Source organism: Alligator sinensis, unplaced genomic scaffold, assembly GCF_000455745.1.
Source record: "Alligator sinensis unplaced genomic scaffold, ASM45574v1 scaffold331_1, whole genome shotgun sequence".
In the NCBI taxonomy this organism is placed as follows: Eukaryota; Metazoa; Chordata; order Crocodylia; family Alligatoridae; genus Alligator; species Alligator sinensis.
The window spans coordinates 2,586,183-2,606,190 of NW_005842033.1; the positions used below are offsets into that span (position 1 = coordinate 2,586,183).

Genomic DNA, 20,008 nt, shown 5'->3' on the forward strand with positions numbered 1-20,008 from the left:
GGCAATATGCACCTGCTGACTGAGCACTGAGGTCTGCACCGATTCATTTGAGACAGCAAGGCAACAGTTACTTTGGAGGACCAACAGTCAGAAGAGTCTACCGCATAATACCGAACACTATTTTCAAGGGACCAAATAAGGGTGCTTCCTGTTGCCAATGTGCAAGTCTAGGAAACATGTAAAACCCCACACACTATGTTGTTAGCACCATTGTCAATGAAATGCAGCTCTACTGGAAAGAAAGTAGTCTTCCTCCTTCTCCTATCATCAAACGTTATGGCAATTTAAAATTCCAGTTTCTCAGTAGACCTGTATTTAAAAAAAGAACACAGCTTGTGCTGTGTGACTGAAAAAGGTTGCTAAACTCTAGGTTCAGCAATGTCTTTATTCCCGATTAAACAACAAACCTTAACATGCTTTAAATTGATGTTAGGAGGGACTTCTTTTCCTAGCTTGCCCATTAAGTCAGGATTGTTAATTAGCCATATGCCATCCAAAAAGGTGTTAACAAACTAAATGCAATGTTGATAACATTTGTAGCTCTCCTTTAGGAGCTGGATGTGCCAAAAATGTGAAACAAACAAAACAAAGCCCAAGAAACCTCCCAAACACACAAAAAAACCCTCCTCCTAACTTAAGTTTCTTTCTGTTTTAGCAGCCCATGGTAACCAGATAACGCCAATCTGCCACAGGAATCCATCTTCAAAGTAAAGTTTGCATGTAATATAATCGGTCTCTTTTGGGGGAAAAAATCTTCCAAGACCAATGGAAATCTGAAATGTTCTGGCTGTTTGTTCCTTTGTGTTCTGAGTAATGTGCAAATTCCTTTTAGGGACAGCTATTTTTTCATCTTCTTAGTACACTGACAGGGTGGTTACATAAGACTTGCTGTGCTAGAATAGATCAGTAATCTACCATTTCCCACATCCTGTCTCCTAACAGAGGCCAGTATCTAGTTCTTCGCATGCAGGTACAAGAAACTTCTGCAGTGGGATACTATGGATAATCTTGCCCAAAAGAGGAGCTTCTCCCCCCCAGAGGTTGCCTCTTTCAAGTTGATCCAAAAGGAGCATGTGTGCAGAGTCCAATTGCAGAGGCTTAAAAGCAAAAGCTATCCCAGGTAGACTTAACTCTGGCTTGTAACCTGAATAATAAGGATTTAAATCCTATCTTAAACATTATGGATGCGTCTACACATAATCAATGTGATGTAATAAACTCCAACGCATAACTCCATGTTAACACACGCTCCTGGGACTGCAGCATGTTGATCTGGGTTGAAGCAGCCCTGGCTGGCAGGGAGACCAGGGGGTTAGCTTCCCAGCCCGGGGCTGCTCCAACCCAGCTCCTCGGCTGCGGAGGGGCTGGCCGGGGCATAAGAGTGCTCCAGCGCAGGGCTAGATGGCAGGCAGCCCCTACACTGAAGCACCCTCATGTCCCAGGCAGCCCCATCAGCATCTACACGTGCATTACTGTGTATTAAATAATGCCACCACAGGATAGTACTTGTGTTTACAAGTATTAACTTGTGGAGGAGTTAATTAGTTTACTGCAGCCTAATAGAGCTGCATGTGTAGATGCTGACTTTACTGCAGAACTAATTAGGCAGCTCTGCAGTAAATATCTTGCGTAGATGTGCCCTATATCCACAGTACAGAGGGAACTGGGAAATTTATGTTAATGGCAGCTCTAAAAATGAACACTCAGAGAAATTTTATACAACATAGGTACTATGCTATAACATCAGCAAGGAAACCCTGATAATTCCATAACAATCATACACTAGGTCTCAAGGCTTCTGTTCCCCACCATGGAGTTTCAAGGAAACTCCAGAGCTCCCTTAAAGATGGCACTAAGTTCTACAAGGTCACCTTGACCCTTGTGCTCATTTACTAAGATGCTGCTGCTGCAAAGTGGGAGTATGTTTTTCCCCCTGCCCCCCACTCCCCACCTTATTACACAAGTGTTAAGGTTGAATCCTGCTCTTTCTGACCATACACTGGATTGGAGGAGGCGGTGACTCATTGAAGGGAAGGTGAAGGCTAGCTGCATTTAAAATATCCCTATGGAGAATTTGTGAACCTGATCGGGAATCTGTCTCTATAATTTGAACCACTCCTACCCTGAATTAGTGGAAACTTCAGATTATGTCATATGACTAACTTACAAGTCTCTCACTATTGCCATCTCAGGCTTGACCAGCCAAGCTATAGTGGTGTTGATGCCCAACCTAAAGGGAAGAAAAGACTCTGAAAGACATTGGAATCTGGCATCCTGAAAGGAGGAAGGGTATGTAACCTGGATGAAGATCTGAACCATAAGCCACTGGAGTGGACAGAAAAGTCTACTGAGGAAATTGAGGCAGGGCAGCTGCAATATCATATCCTGCCAGACGGTTGCTCGCAAGATGACAGCTCTATTAAAACTCTCAAACTGCTGGTGCCACTGGTGCTGCAAGTGCCTGAAGTGTGCAGTAACTGTATTTCTATCTCTCTAATATTCCATCCCTGCTGTTCCACTATCAATGATGGGCATCTCATAAGCATGAAGATGCCAAGACTGTGCTTAAATGCTTCTGTCTTGCAAAAAGGGGGAGGGCAGGGCAGAGGGAGAGAGAGAGAGAGAAATGTGCAGACTGTGACAGCAATCCCTATAACTGAGCGACATCTCAGCCTGGAAGAATGAAGCCAATATTCTCTAGCTGGCAGAGAGAGTCTCTTCCCTAGAGTCTATCAGGAACCCTGCTGCATATGGCTGCCACCTTCAATCTACTTTGAAATACTGATGTGAGACCCACGACTACAAATACTTCCTTCACAGCAGTGAAGAAGTCATACCAGCATCCCTACAAATGCTGCTAACCAACCTGCTGACACAATGAAAAGTGCTGCTGTCGTGTTTTTTTTTTTGCAAACAGATAGATGTTGTGGATGCTTCCCAAAAGAATACAAAGAAAAGATGTAGTGTATTCAGTTCGTACTAGCTTCCATCACATGTAAGCAGCATACATAGGATTTTTTCCCTTCCTTTGAGCTTTGAGGTGATGAGACCCTTTGCATTGAGAAACTGTCATGCTGTACTGGTACTGTTGTAGGAATCTTGCTACTTCAACTGACAAAAAAAACCAGCATGAGAGCACAACACAGAGGCACAAGCTCACACATTTGCTCACACAGGCTCTTACAATCTTTTCCTTCTTGGCATACTAGTGAAGCCACTGGGAGAATGTTTCCGAGCCCCTTCCAAGCTGATCCAAAGGGAGTATGTTTCCAGAGTCCAATTACAGAAGCTTAACTCTACGTGGGGCAGCCAGTGCTTTTAACTTTGGAGATTCTTGGTACCTTGGCCAAGATGGTCATCACACTTGAGCAACTGGAAGGTGAGCCAAAAATTCATCAATATGATGTTAATCATCAATTCTAAATGCCACGCACAAAGGGGAAGAAATGCCTACAATCAGAGACAGGTATTGAAACACCTCTAGCAGGTCCGTTACTAACTCTAGGCAGTCCTGGCAATTCATTCAGAATTTGGCTGAAATCCTACTGAAGTCAATGGTAAAATTGCCAGGGACTTTTTAGAGGGTCCAGGAAATCAGCCCAGTTGCCTGATAATCAAACCACAAAGAAGTATGGTAGACATTGTTCTGATTCCATTCTACGCCACTCAGCAAAACTAGTTTGGATCGGCAGATGCTGGGTCATTTGGAAGGGTAGCATAACAACGTAGTTCTCCATGAGCCCATGTAGTACTTTCAGTGCAGAGCTGTTTTTCAAGGTACAACAGAGCCAAGGAAAACTACTGAGGGAAAATGCACCATTTCCCCATATCTGCTCACATACTCCCACTGTAAATCTTGAAATCAAATGAAAAGGATGCTTGCTTAGCATTGAGGAAGAGAGGATTTTAGGAGAATTTAGTTCATCACTGTTAGTGTTAATGTCTCCTGGTAGAACAAAGCAAAGACACTAATTGCTGGTTGGCTCCGCAAGCTCTGGGTTCTCACCAATCACTAAGGAGACTCTCTCACCGTGGGAAAGGGGGACCCTTCATGTCTTGATGGAGAGCAAAAGGTTTAGATAGATATTTTTCTCACAATTAATGACATGCTGGGCAAGCACATACTGCTTGAGCATTTACAAAGCAGAGCTAATGAGCTCCACATATGAACAACATCCCCTGAAATCCTCTCGGCGCATAAAATGGATACTGGGTTGCATGACAACCTAGTGGCTTCTTCTCTCCCTCCCCCTCCCCACCTTCCCCTCTAAATCATTTCACCCTGAGGGTCTTCTTTGGCAATGTTGATCATTCTGGCTTGATTTTCTTTCAATCTGAATTAATAGTTACTGTTCATGTGCTCATTAATAGGCTTCGCTTACCAGGAGTTTTACACTTTTAGCTGAACGAAACTGCATCTTTCCATCCCATCTTCCCAAATTAATTTTATTTCTAAGCCTGTATTCCTCTGGGGGCTGCTTGACTGATGTAACAAAAGAAGGGAAATATCTATACAGATCTGCAAGAACCAATCATATGCCTCAGCAACACATGTACATGGCCATGCCACCCTGGATGTAAATCAAAAGCGCACACTTTTACTTGTCACCTTCGACTTTTATGCATGTCTAACACACATGATGCTGGGATTCAGTCTTCCAATTAGATATATATTTTAAACATTTAAATTTCTCACTATATTTTAGGAGGAAAAAAAAAGTCATTAGGCTTTTGGTGAAGGGATAAATTGACAGTTACCAATTAATAATAAATCTTTCCATAGCTTACATACACATTTGATTGATGGCCTTTATCTTGTTTCTACTAAATAAGGGTCAGCACTGAATAAGCCACAACTGTGACTGAATGGCACCAATTTACATTTAGAGGTCATGAGCACCGTAATGATGATTACTTCTATTGCTGTACAGCACATGCCCTTTTGGATCACATGCTAATACCCTGGGGTGTATGTAGATGAAATGGGGGCCCTAAATTGAAGCGGTAGATTTTTAAAAACAGTGCTTCAATTTAGGGCGAAGTAAACCCCTGTGTCGTGTACATCTTACCTGCCTCTCCAGTGGTGGGGAGGGAAGGCGAGCTGCTGATGGGTGGAGCGGTCCCTGGGCTGCAGGGGCGGGGGGGAAAGGGAGAGCTGGTGCTTCCCTCCGCAGCAGCGGCAGCCCCCACCCCAGGCAGCACCCACCTGCAGGCACCCAGCTCAGGTGGTCCTGGGGGGCACCACAGCCACGCAGGGAAGGACCTCTCTGGTACTCTCTCCTACCTTGGGGGTCTTCAAGAGGAGGCTGAACAAATATTTGGCTGGGGTGATATGGCCCTGGCACTCGTTCCTGCCTGGGGCAGGGGGTCGGACCTGATGATATGTTTAGATCACTTCCAACCCTAAGCGCTAAGATACTATAACCGGGTCCCCAGGCAGCTCACACAGGCAGGCAGGCTCCAAGGGGAAAAAAAACCCAAACATCAGACTCGCTGCTTTCCCCCCCACCCCTCCCTTTGGTGGACCCAGCCTTCTCAGGCTGCTGCCAGGATGCCTGCACAGGCTGCCTGCACAGACCCTGAGCCGCACAGAGCCTGGTGCTTCACTCTGCAGCTATAAGGCAGCAAACTAAGACTCCTCAGAAGTGTTTTAGTTTGCTGTGCCCCAAAGTCATTTAAGGCACATTACGCCACCGAATGTGCTACAGCAGCTGGAATTAATGCGCAATACGCCACTGACGTGTGCAAACACCAACACCATTAAAGCACTGCAAAAGCCTTTAACCCGCTTTAAAGTGTTGTGCACGCATGCCCCTGGACATCGATACACATAACATTTAGACTGGTTTAAATGAGGTTTAAACCTGAAGTTGACAGACCTCTAAGCCTGTGATACCAGTTTACAGCTGCTTTGTGCAGTTCAAAGGGTACCTGGAAAATCAAGTAGTATTTTGAACCAATTCCGTGTTATGTATGGACACTGTGACATAGGTCTGGTCAGTCCTCCAGGCATCCCACACCCACAGTGACAACTGTCTAGTACACAGCCAGAACTCTACTGCCTTTCTCCCTTTTCCCCTCCGTTTTGTTGGCACGTTGTCAAGGAGCTCCTGTGCATTCCTTGTACAATAAAAGGTATCTTTCTAATAACCACTGGTGTCCTCGTTCCCAACTCAACTGCAGCCACTCATCATACTCTCTCCACTCAAGCCTCTGAGAACCCAAAAGCATGGATCCAAACTTTATTCCCCTGCCCAAGTCAAGCAAGCACACTATAGACTTTGGTCAACTGCAGACTACTGAAACGTACTCAACTCATGTTTAGGAGAGATGGCAAAGTAGAAATGTGGAAACACCCTCAACCACAGGTGAGCCACAACCAGGTACCTCCAAAGCATGGATGCAAGCACTCCCCACAACTTGCCCACTGTGAGGCATGCTGAGCTGCATGGTCATTCCCACTCCCTGGTCCCAGAGCCACAGAACTTGACACAGCTGTAAACCAGTTCCAAATCAGTGACTTTTTGGAACAGTACAAGTGTTACACGTGTCTGCACAATGCCTAGAAAACTAGTTGAATGACTGTGCCACTCCCAGTACTCCTGTGCTTGCTCTCAAATGATAAAATGAACCTCTTGTCTTCTGCATTTATGAAATAATTTTGTTAATATCCTACTAAATACAAGAGTCATTGGATGCCTGTACATGAGCACAGACACTGCTCCAATCCGCTGTAATTACAGTGCGTTGGAGCAGACTCGATTGAGTCTGCTGAAGCGTGGTAATTACTGTGCTCCAGCCAGCCTCCACGTCTTGTGTATCGGTGTCCCCAAGCTTCAAAATGGAGGGGGGGGGGAGGGGGAGGGGGAGGGACTTTAGATAAAAGCAACCCCGCCACCATTTTGAGGTGCAGGTACGCTAAAACATAAGATGCTCTGGATGCTTGAAGCCTCTCTAATTATAGCACTTCCCCACCCTTGGAGCACGTGACTATGACCCATTGGTCATAGTCCAGTTGTCTTAATCTTCACAATTCAATAATTATGGCTGCCTTAAAAGAAAAAAAAAAAGATCAAATCATCCCATCGTACATGCAGTCTATCCAGAAGGACTGGATAAACTTGGATCTTGACAACAGGATACAGCACTTTCACTTAGCTTTGAATTTGGGCTAAATTAACAGTGACTGAGAATTTTCAGCAACTAATAATTTTTGTCTAGGTGAAACAACGTGACAGTTTAAGTACAGTTCTTAGTGGAAATATTTCCCCATCTCAGTAGAGATTAAGGATTCCTCACCTGTGAGGTTTATGGCTGAGCCACATTGAAAACAGAGGCTAAAAAATGATCACCACAGCAAAGATGTGCACGCCACAAAATCTTTGAAGCACTGAGGAGGTTTTTATTACAGAAATGTCCAAATGGGGTGAATGAAGTGCTGAACAGCCTGTGTAATGCCAGGATTTCCTGTTAAATGTATGAAAATCTATTGCTTTGAATATTACTGGAGTATTTATATGTAGCACTGTTAGGAGAAGTTTTGGTTGCTGTTGCGTGTATTTGTGAATCAAATTCAGGAGCCTCCGAGACTATCAAACTCAGCTTCAGCATTAGCTCAGGAAAAGTCTTTTAACGCAAGTTGTCCAGGCAGTCAAATCAAAAGGCAGATGATGCATGAGAGAGCAGTTTCCTCATAAACATACACACACACACACACACACACACACACACACACACACAATATGTTCGAATGCATATCTGGTGAAGTAATGGTTTGAGGATTATTCCTAAAAAGCAACAGTTTGATATATTCAGACCCCGCCTTTTAATGCTCCTTGCCAGGTAGCTGGGAAGTCATATTTTCTACGTGTCACAAGTTTAAGGCCATGTGAAAGTTGTGCATAAAGCCACATGCTTACTCTTTAATAAATCTTTACTGAAATCTCACGTCATGCATGGGTAGGCAACCTTTTCTAGCTGTGGGCCAGAATGACCCACCCCAAGTCAGAGGCAAACAGGAGCTAGGACCTGGCTGCCACCAGTGCTTGTCCCTGTGGCAGCACAGGGAGAATGTCTGCAGCTGAAGCCCCCCCACTGCCAAATGCTACCACAGCCCCACATCCATGGGTCATGTTCAGGGGTTCACAGGATAGATCCAGCACACAGGCAGTAGGTTGCCAACTTATGCCATGTGCAAATGGCCAGATACACTTAGTTTCAATTTTCACACATATACACACTTTATGCAGTCATACAGTGTAACTGTATATGCAAACTAGATGCCTAACTGCTCACACATTTTGGAATCATTGAGAGAAAAAAACCTCACAATCCCACAGTTTATCAAAGTTACTTTTAATTCATATCCTCGACATAAAAGTAGGTGCAAATTTCTAGGCTTCTGATTGTTTGACAATATCAAAATATGGCTGTTAATTTTGACTAAAACAGACCTGCAAACCTGTGAAAGCACTCAGGTAGTGAGGGGTTCTCAGTGTATGCAGACTGACCCCTTGCCTCTTAGTATGTTTGTAAAATGCATGAGCATGCCCACATGTACAGTTAATGAAAACATTTACCATTCATGAAATTTGTAACGGTTTCTCTTTCTGCTAAATAACAAACAGATCAAAATGGGTCTGCAATTATTTTTTAAAACTTTTCAAACTTCCTGCCCATATAATTCAAATGCTTCTTTCAAATTGATTAATATACTTGTTAGTTTCTGAACAAATAAACAGAAACTTCAGCCTCAATTGATTATTTTGCAAAAGCACAAAATAATTAAAGTGTAGACTTTTAGATTTATGCAAGCATGCATTCCATACCCTCCTATGGTTTTTATAGAGCTTAATAGAAATAGGATAGTCTTATGGGTCCAGATAACTTACTGAAGCACACAGCATCTCCCTGTACCAGAGCAAAGATTATGACAAGCATTCCAACTTGTTGGTAGGTAGAGGGATCTCAGCTAGGAAAAGGATAAGTGAGTTCTCCTGATATATGTATATTTTGATGTAGGTGGCTCATTTATAATCAACAGGTATAATAAGCAAGGTGGGGATGGTTCTCAAAAAATTAAAAGGGGCTAAGGAGCAAGCTGAGCAACCTTGATGTAGGCACAACCATGTCAAGGGAAAAGTACTGAGCTTAATCTTCAAGCTTTATCATTGTTCAATGCAGTAATGGAGCTAAACCACAGAAAAGACGTAATTCTCTTGCACTCCTCGTAGTACATAGATTTTTTTAGAGATGGCTGAGAGAGAGACCTGCTTATGTAAACTACACTGATCATCAAGAGGAGCCCAAGATTGGTATCATCAAGTTTAAGAGTCAGTGGCAAAGCCAGGTAGAGGAAACTTGTAGGAAGCAACACATTCTTATGCCCTGTCATTTCTAGCCTAAGACCATTGCTTGCTGCAACAAAAGCTAAAATAAAAACATTCTTCAGCCCCAAAATCCAGAAGAATCATCTGACAAGACTGCAAAAACAAAATTATTTTTAGCACTTAGAGCTTTCAGTGTTTTAGAAACTGAGCGCCAAGCTACAGCTCTGAACAAATATCTGATCCAGAAAATGTATTCAGAAAAGCTGACCACGTGACTTCACAGTACCCGAGAACATGAAATGCAGGAAGCATTGATTTTAATTCAGCTAGTCCAGGACACAGAAGATTATATCCTAAACATACTCTACCTTATTCATCTAGTTTTGTAAGAGGCTGGCATACACTAGTCTCAATTGTTGTCTTTATTTCATTATCACACCACTTTGAACAGCTATTTTTAAGACAAGTTTTATCAATGTCTGAACTCAACCGTCCCCTACAGAAGAACTTTAATACCCAGCTTCATCTATATAGAACTTTTTCCAAAAATATACATGACTTCTAGAGAATCCCTTATGTACATATACTGCATTATGAACTATGCTATGAGCTTTTTCCTAAGATAGAGACAAGCAACTAATCTGAGGACAAAATATATCTTAAGAAGAGTGAACAAACTCTACTTCACTCTGGTGTTATTGTATTCCAGTCTCGAAAATCTCTGCTCTGGGAATACATCTCCCTCTTTCATGCACACACACTTGCAGTTTACATTGTGGTCTTTCTTTTTCTTCAAATTTAATTTGAAACACTTATTTCTGACGATGCTCAAAAGATTTGAAGGAGCTGAAAAATCAGATCATATAGGTTTTACAGGGGAAAAAAGGACTGCTTTATTTAGTAAAATGTTATCTTTGGAAGTATTAAAATACATACCATAAATACAGACAAGTCAGTAATGCAAATATTAACTGTTTCCAGTTAATATGAACCATAGGCTATAGAAAATATTTCTGATAAATACAGCTTATGAATGAAAATAAAAGCAACTAAATTAAAAAGGTATTGAACATAAAATGTAGCTTTTGCTACTCTATTTTAGAGAAAGCTTTTTTCTTGGAAACTGTCAATACATCAGAATTTAAATGAATACTCAGAGCACAAGCATTAGACCTCAAAATGATTAACCACAACTAAACCTAATTGAATCGGCAGTCATGCTGCATCCCTAGATTTTCAAGGTCTTCTATTCTTCTGTCAACAATACACTACATATTGCAGAAAACAACTGCCAAGACCACACACCACTGCCATATAAATAACATTTCAACAGTTTGAAAATGTATTGCCATAGAATGTGTTAAAAGTATAAAAGTCTATTCCTATAAAAATGGAAGTACAAGATTTTATTAATCAAGCTATAAATTGGATGTCCCCAGAGAAAGAAAAGCTGAAAAAACTACAGGACCATCACAAACATATGGATTTAATACCTACTTATTTTTATTTATTTCTTACAGCTTATTAAGCAGTTTTCTTTTCTAATATTAAATATCTTTGTCTTACTGATTAATTCACTTTTAGATTGATCCAAGGATGTAAAACTTTTTCATTCATCCATCACCTGGGCTAAAAAAAAAAAAAAGAATGAATGATTTTCAGTTTGAATGCAGTACGCTAAGACAAGAGATCCATGTCCAAAACTACTATGCACCTCTCAAATTCATATGGATGGTCTCTACATGTCACTCTTTAATAAAGGTGATACTTATCCCTTTACTTGTTTTAAGAGATTAAACAAAGAAAAATGAAAAAAGCTTAAAAGTAAAAAATATATAAAAACCAATAATCAAATATACAGACTTCTATTTAGAGCTTACATGTTGTTAAGGATTTATTATTATTATTATTATTATTATTATTTTTTACTTACATGCTTTAGGAAAATAATCAAAGTTCAAAAGGAGTCTGTTCCATAGAGCCAAGTGATTACAGTTGTTGTCTACTGGGAAATGAGCCTCTCTCACACTCTCTCAGTCATGAAATAAGTCCCAAACTGTCTGCTGTGCCAAACTGCATTCAGATACCTCTTAGCGCCACCAGTGTCTTCTTCAGAAGTCAGTTCTTACAATACCTGGACTCTTCTCACCCCCAAAACTCCCATCTTACCACATAATACTGAGGTGTTCTTACCAATGTACTTTCAGATAAATTAATCAAGCTGCACAGAAAAAAAATACGAGGCAAAGAAAAAAAAAAGAAAAACCCAGATACTACATCTTCTGAGGCTGCACTATTTCCTTGCCCTACTCTTTCTTAGCAGTACCTATTGTTCATCATGGGAACAGTCCTAAAAATCAAGGCTGTAAAAACAAAATCTGTTTTAATTATTTTTTGTTCCTAATCACCAAGCATATATAATAATCCTACTTACAAATTCATTGACTTGTTTTTTTTTTAAATCTTACATGGACTGGAGAAATCAACAGGGTCATACAAAGAGTTCTGACAGTAATAGGCACTCTCCAACAGAAAGACGGCAATCAATTATAAACCATTTGCAGAAATTGCAGGGCTGTCACACACTCGTTTACAGCTGCGGTTCATCAAGTCAGGCTGCATTTGATTGCCAAGCCATTTTTTCCACTACATCTAAAAAACTAGGACACCCTCAGTTAACTCTTAAAAACATCATTAGCATTACTGTATTCCACCCAGAACTCAATTGCAATATGGTGTGGGAAATAACTTCAACAAATTATGCACAACCCAACAGAACTGCTAGACATGACAGAGATTGCAGGATGGAGGGAAGCCAGGGAGCAAATCCATCTGTCTGTTTCCTTCCAGAACCTATGGAATTAGCAGCTGCAACACAATTTAGAGCAGTGATTCTCAACCAGGGTGCTGTGGCACCCTGGGGTGCCATGAGATCTTTTTCAGGGTGTTGCGGGGTGCCATGTAGAAATCCATAGTGTTAAAACAGCCTGCCTTGTTCTGGTCTTTCTGAGTTCTTTGCAACAGAAGAATCATTCCATTATTTTTTTCTGTAGTCAAAAAAACAAGTGAAAGTTAAGAGCTGGCATTTTCTGAGGGGTGCCTTGAGTCTAACACAGTTGAGAACCACCTATTTAGAGGATCGCTGTAGCTTATTCAATTTCCTGCTATACTGTAAATTAACTTCTCTCCGTTTTTATAGCTATCCCCAGTGAACTCTCTAAAAGTTCATATCTTCTGGTGTATTTGATAAAGACACAGAAACAATTTTGACAAATGCCTTTGCCTTTCATGTTGGCAATGAAATATTTCTACTTCTTTCTACAAAGAAGAAACAAACAGGATCCAATCTGCTGTTTGTGTCCCTGATTTATTCACAAACTCCTGTTTTTCTTTTCCCAAAACATGTATACTCACTCGGCAAGATAGAGGGCACAAAAGGATCCTCCTGAGCATAAGTATGGTTCAGGCTAGCACTACCAACAACGAGAAACTCCCAGCGTGTGCATAGATGCCAGAATCAGAGGATAGCAGGTGTTTTAACCCCCAAAGCTCCTCAGACAATAATGCACATCCACATCACCTCTAATGAGTAAACAATTAATTCTGAGTGGCAAATCCAGCCTTCTATTTCATGGCACCAATGGTCTTTGGGAGTTTAACATGTATGGCAGACGCACGAAGTGTGAAGGTAGGTGTGGAAGTGCCTTGCACTCTGATACAGCAAAAAACTCATCTCTGTAAAGGTCCCTTATGCACCCACCCAGTGCTGCATCACCTAGGAAATTCAGAGCTGCATAGAACCTTCCAGTTTCCACCCCATGGAGAAGCTGTATAAGGTCCCTCGAAGACTACTTCAACTATTAGTTTGGAGTAGCCTACAGAGAGGCCCCAGAAACTAAGGAAACCAGCTTCTGTGGCCAGCTGCTAGGTAAGAAACCTGAGCTAAAAGAAAGATGCATCCTATTATTATGTTCTTTTGAATTGTATAGTTTTATTCATTTCCATTTTTATTTTTTAAAGTATTTTGGCAAGCTACTTCCATGGCACAAATTATATCATGCTTCAGAGCTAGCAAAAAAAATGACTAATTTTAGTTAATCAAAAAATGCAATGTTGTTATTCAGCACCTGCCCTGAGCCACAACATGCTCATCAACAAAAGAAAAAACAAAAATTTCCTTAGTCAGAACTGTAATGTCCCCTGAGCCAAGATCACAAACTGGAAAAAAAAATTATCTGGGGTGTAATGCTCTACTACTCTGCTAGAATAATCATATACTCTCGTGATGACAGTTTTACTAATCTGACTTCTCATAGTGATAACAACAACCAATACCTCTATCAAAACCAATGCTTTCAAAAGCAGCTACTGATTTGGGATGCCCAAGAGAAGACATCTCAGTCCTGACTAAAACAAGTGCCGAATACTCCCAACTCTGCCCAAATGTTATGGGAGCTCTGTGTGCTTAAAGACATTTGTAAAAATTAAGATCAAGTTATACCTCTGGAATGGACACTCAAAAACTGAGACTTTCTTTAATTGGTAGCTGAAAGTACCTGTTACCTTGGACAAGTCAACTCTAAAAAAAAATCATAACAGCATTTGAAATGACAGCAGAAGGAATATGAATTCTAACAGAAAGGACTAATCAACTAAGACATCAACGGTGCAGTGAACTGGCAGGCTATGTCCCAAACTCTTGAGACCCAGCTTCAAAGGCTCACCTTTAGGTGACATGTAAAGATGAATTCTATTTAACCATATCACAGTTCTATAAACCATATAAATAGCCATGCCCCAGGGGTCCTAACAAGTCAGAGCTGACAAGTTAATGGTATTAATCCTTCCCATTCATAAGTACCAATACCTCTATTACGAAAAATAATATAAATGTGCAAACACATATAAATCAAACCCTTCTTTCTGCAAGATGCAGTGTGTGATCTAAAATAGCCCAATCTGCTGTTTTATTATACTGAATGAATCTCTTACCCGGAAAGGTGGTTCAGCCTTTTCCCTGTGTGGCACTTGGTCCAAAGTGCCATCAGTAGAGCTCCTTTTCAAACTGGCAGTGACATCAGGCACATTGCTAAAATCTGCATTTGAAAAGAAAAAAAAAAACCCAGTCACAGTTTAGACAGAAATGATGAAAGGAAAAATAATCTACTCATTTCCATTTGCAAATGCTTTTAAGCTTATAGACAGAACACTTTTTGGCAAGATGCAGTTGTTTTCCCCTTGCAGACAGGACACTTCTTGGCAAGATACAGTCACTTTCCCTCTATATAACATCAGAAAAGGAAAAAGGAAACAGAAAGACTTCAAACTGTGCAAGGAAGCTCTGCTTTTTAAAATGCAGTCGGATAGCAAAGACTAATCTCAAGCAATGTACCTATTTTCTGTACAAAAATAAACTTAAGAGATCTACTTAACTGTGTGCTTCCTAACGTAGCATCATCCGTCTACAATGCAGTACAGTCTGTGCCACTGATAGGGCACAGCCTCCGCAAGAGAAGGTTGAGAGGCGACCTTGTGGCTGCCTATAAGTTCATCACGGGGGCACAGAAGGGAATTGGTGAGTATTTATTCACCAAGGCGCCCCCGGGGGTTACAAGAAATAATGGCCACAAGCTAGCAGAGAGCAGATTTAGATTGGACATTAGAAAGAACTTCTTCACAGTTAGAGTGGCCAAGGGCTGGAACGGGCTCCCAAGGGAGGTGGTGCTCTCCCCTACCCTGGGGGTCTTCAAGAGGAGGTTAGATGAGTATCTAGCTGGGGTCATCTAGACCCAGCACTCTTCCCTGCCTATGCAGGGGGTCGGACTCGATGATCTATTGAGGTCCCTTCCGACCCCAACATCTATGAATCTATGAATCTAGGGATCACCAATCAAAATAATAAATCTACAAAGTGATTTTCTTTGGATGAACATACAGTCCTATGACATGACTTGGTTTTAAATTCCTTAATGGGACAAAAAGGGAATACCATCTCAGAACATACCATGCAGTCTTTAATACTGAAACACTTTCTTCTCTTGTCCTTTGTTTCCTAAAGTATTTAACATTTGCATCATACTCTGTGTGCAGGTATGTATGTGTATGCATGCACACAGACACACACACTTACGTTCATATGAAACACACAAGAGTCTCTCTCTTGCTATAAATTTATAAATACCTTGGGCAATTCAGAAGACAGTAATTCCCTAGTGTAGCAAGACCTAGTCTGAACTACTGAAAACCTAAAACTGTCAAGGGATGAGATAATCTCTGAGTAAACTCATCATACTCTCCAAAGCTGGACGTTTAACAGTAATAAAATAGCTCCCCCCATATCCCAAACAAACTATTCAAGGCTTAATTTGCATATTGACGTAGAAAGGACTTATCCTTTCTACATTCTTGAGCATCACTATTAGAAAGAGGTAATTTCATAATCATAGAAGTCGGGTTGGAAGGGACCTTGTAGATCTTCAAGTCCGACCCCCTGCCTGGGCAGGAGGAAAACTGGGCTCAAATGACCCCAGCCAGGTAGGCATCAAGCCGCTTCTTCAAGACCCCCAGAGTAGGAGCCAGCACCACTTCCCTTGGAAGCCGGTTCCAGATCCTAGCCACCCTAACTGTGAAGTAGTTCCTACAGATGTCTAATCTAAACCTACTCTCCAACAACTTGTGGCCGCTATTTCTTGTTATCCCGGGGGGCACTGGGGGAAACAAAGTCTCCCCCAAACCCTTCTGGTCCCCCCTAGTGAGTTTATAGACAGTCACAAGGTCCCCCCTCAGCCTTCTCTTGTGAAGGCTGAACAGGTTCAGGTCCCGTAGCCTCTCATTGTAGGGCCTGCCCTGCTGTCCCCAGATCATGCGGGTGGCCTTCCTCTGGACCCTCTCAATGTTGTCCACATCCCTCTTGAAGTGGGGCGCCCAGAACTGGACACAGTATTCCAGCTGTGGCCTGACCAGTGTCGCACAGAGTGCGACACCAGTGGAACACCTCCTTAGCCCTACTTGAAATGCACCTGTGGATGCACGATAGGGTCCGGTTAGCTCTGCCGACCGTGACCTCGCATTGTCGGCCCATGTTCATCTTGGAGTCAATGATGACTCCAAGATCCCTTTCTGCCTCCGTGCTCTCAAGAAGGGAGTTTCCCATCCTATAAGTATGTTGCCGGTTACTACTGCCCAAGTGCAGCACCCTGCACTTGTCCGTATTGAAACGCATCTTGTTTTTGTCAGCCCACCCTTGCAACCTATCCAGGTCTTTCTGCAGTCTTTTTACCTTGCCTCAGGGAGGGAGTTGGACTAGATGACCCCTACAGGTCCCTTCCAGTCCTACTTCTTTATGATCCTACCCTAATTTTCAAACAACAGTATTACTACAGCCAAGTTAAAAAATAAATCATGGTTCAGACACCACAAATCCAATTGCTTGTCTTAAAAATTATAAGATTCAAGAAGCAGTTATAAATGTAGAGTTCTTTTTCTGCCTTAAGGTTAGATTTTAAGCTTTTCTCAGCAAACCTGAGCAGTAGCAACTTTGTTTTTGTTTTTTTTTTTAAAGTGAAACAGATTCTTTATAATCATCTGACGGGAGGAACAGGGGCTTTAAAAGTGAAACATGAAATATTACAAGACCTGCAATAAAGTCATAAGAACTAACAACAGTGAAATCATTGAGAACCCCAATGTCTCCAACACATCTTTGTTTAAGCCCTATAATGCTACCCCTGTTATCCTGTTTTACCAAACCAGTAACAACAATCCTTTTAAATTTGGTGTACTCCATATCTGCAGACTTCTCTACACAACCAAATATTGCAAGATTCAACCCCGTCACTAGGCTCAAACACTCTGACTCAAATTGTGTTCCTTCTACTAGATGTCAAAGGCCTTCCCCTTTACTTGTCCCAAAAGTATGCATCTAGCTCAGGAGAGCAATCCTATTCCACATAGAAAGGCACATAATTCTCCTGTTCTTTCAACGGACAGACTAATTCATCTCCAGAGGCAGAACCCTATTCCCCTCTGAAAGATTCTCCATTGAAAGAATTTTTATGCACCACCAGACATAAATCTTGTTCCTCCCTGGAAACATGTAGTTCTCCATTCTCTCAGTGGTCAACCTTATCACAACCTTGCATGCTTTCACCATAAAGAAATAAAGACTAGACAAAAGTACTTTAAGGTGCATACATAACTGGTTGGATCATCATAAACAAGTAGTGATCAATGGTTCAATGTCTAGTTGGGAGGAGGTTATAAGTGGGGTTCCCCAGGAGTCTGTCCTTGGTCCAGTATTAATATCTTAATTAGTGATTTAGATGATGGGATAGGAATGTGCACACTTAGCAAATCTGTGGATGATACCAAGTTGAGTGGAGTTGCAAACACTCTAGAAGGTAGGGCTTTGGACATCCAGCTTTGGACCCTACTATTCAAGAAAATGTGGACAGCACCAAAAAAAGATGAGGCCTGGGAAATATAACTTATGATGAACGGCTGAAAGAACTAGAATTAACTAGTCTGGAGAGATTACAGTCTTCAAATATGTTAAGAGAGGTTATAGAGAAGATGGAGATGGAGATTTGGCTGTAGGGGGGGAACTAGGAACAATGGCCTAAACTGTAGCAAAGAAAATTTATGATGGAGATTAGGAAGAACTTTCTGACTATGAGAGTAATCAAGCACTGGAACAGGCTACCTAGACAGGTTGTAGAATCTCCATCCCTGGAAATTTTCAAGAGCAGGTCAGACAAACACCTGGGATGGTTTAAGTCAGGGATGATCTTCCCTTAAGGAGGGGGCTAGACTACCTGAGCTTATAAGGTGCCTTCCAGCCCTACTTTCCTATGATTCCTATATTGGGATCTAGCTGCCTAAGAGGGGAAACTTCCTATTTCAGGGGTGCTCAACCCCTGGCCTGTGGACCAGATCCAGCCTATACAGCTATGTCATCTGGTCCATGGTGCTTCCCAAGGGTCCAGAAATTTGTTAGTGGGGAAGTGGTGGCAGTGTTAACTGCCTTCCCTGATGCCAGACTTCTGTATCCGTGGGCCAGATAATGTAGTCAGTTCATATCAATGCATGGGGTTCAGCCAACACCTGGCCATATCCAGATATCTGGGGCTGGCCAGTGCCCTGCACCGCACCCACAGACTGATCCCATAGCACTCATTCAGTCCAGAGGGCTGAAAGGTTAGGGATCCAGAGCTCTTCAGAAGGAAACATCTACCTGAACTAGTGAATCTAACTGGGAAGGAAGGACAAGGGGCTTTTTGGCCCCTGCTCCCTATGCTATTTATGCCTTTGGCATTAAATATTCATTGCATAGCCCAAGTCTAGTGACAAAGAGATCTTTCTAGGTCAAAGCAGAGATACATAAGGAATCTAAGGCACCTAAGTAGTTTTCTGGCTCCTGTGCATAGAACAGGATTGTGATTTCAATGCCTAAGTGCTGTTTTGATGGCTTAGAGGTAGAACAGGACCTGGGCCTCTGGTCCCTTTCCCCCTCTCCCTTCATTTGCATTCCATTTTAGTTGTAAGATTTTCAGGGCATAGACAGCACATTTATAGAGCTTATGTAATTAGGATAACATTTATTACTGTGGTAAGGGGAACTGACTGTAACCACAATTTAAAATAATACATTTAAAGGTTATAATGATGTTTTATTAGCTAGGAAGAGGCCCCATGTTGGGTACATCATGTCCTACTAAAAGCTGGATACTATAATTTAGCAGAAAAGATATGATCTGCTGTTGTGTCTAACACTTGTATTGTGTCAGTTTTTTCTTCCTTTGTGATGAAAACAGAGCTTCCTTTGGAGTTTATTCCAATGTGCCATTTACACTGCTCCAACTGGACAGATAGGCACTGACATCTTGAGTCACATGGCTAAAAACTACTTATTCTCCTAAGACCCCTGAGAAAATAGAGTATACTCTGGGAGAATAGTACATTTACAATTGGGGCAGTGAGGGAGGGTCGGGGCAGGAAGGGAGGAGAGAAGCACACCAAATTTCATATTCCTATTATCTCTTCTTGCAGTACCTTTCCTGCATCAAATGGAACTACCTGAAGTAAATCAAGGGAAATAATTATACAGTTTCCAATTGTATTTGTTTCAAAACTCCTAGTTTAGCATCAGGCTTGTACTAACAAAGTCTGCCTGAAATAAAAATATAAGTATGTTATCATTTGGCTGGATGATATCCTATCAGACTGCTTTTCAAAACTAAGTACTAAATTTGCAGAAGAAGAACATAGCAGAGATGAGAGAAAACATCAGAGATGCACAGTTAACAAAATGATTTCACATGGTGTTACACAGTGTCATTCTAGATCTTCACTTAGGAGCAAAGGGGTGGGAGAGGTTAAAATGGGATGGGATTAATGAATATTTTTAGCATGTGGTTGTGAAGCACAAAATGTACATAGTATCCAAGCTGATTGTTTTCATTTTAAATATCAGCCACCCTGCCATATTTTGCTATTGGTATCCATCTGGCCATGTTCCAGACTATTCTTGTTTTCTGCTACTTACCACAGTGCTTAAAGTGGCCTAATCCTCAGCTAGTATAAACCAATATTGCTCACTGACTTCAAGAGAGCCCTGCTAACTTATACCAGCTGAGGTTTCAGCCCCACAAAGAACATTAAAATAACAGTGCAACTGGGAT

At 41.6% G+C, this 20,008-nt stretch overlaps 1 protein-coding gene across 2 annotated transcripts in view; it reads right to left on the minus strand.

Moving 5' to 3' along the window:
* TIAM2 (T cell lymphoma invasion and metastasis 2) overlaps positions 1-20,008 on the minus strand; it is a 239,870-nt gene that overhangs the window by 40,656 nt on the left and 179,206 nt on the right. The window contains exon 16 of one of the 2 annotated variants that reach the window (XM_014519343.2): positions 14,322-14,425. In XM_014519343.2, coding sequence (XP_014374829.1) covers positions 14,322-14,425 — 104 coding nt within the window. Of the gene's footprint in view, positions 1-10,895; positions 10,957-14,321; positions 14,426-20,008 lie in introns of those variants that run through there. The other variant, XM_025202639.1, reaches the window with a different exon arrangement.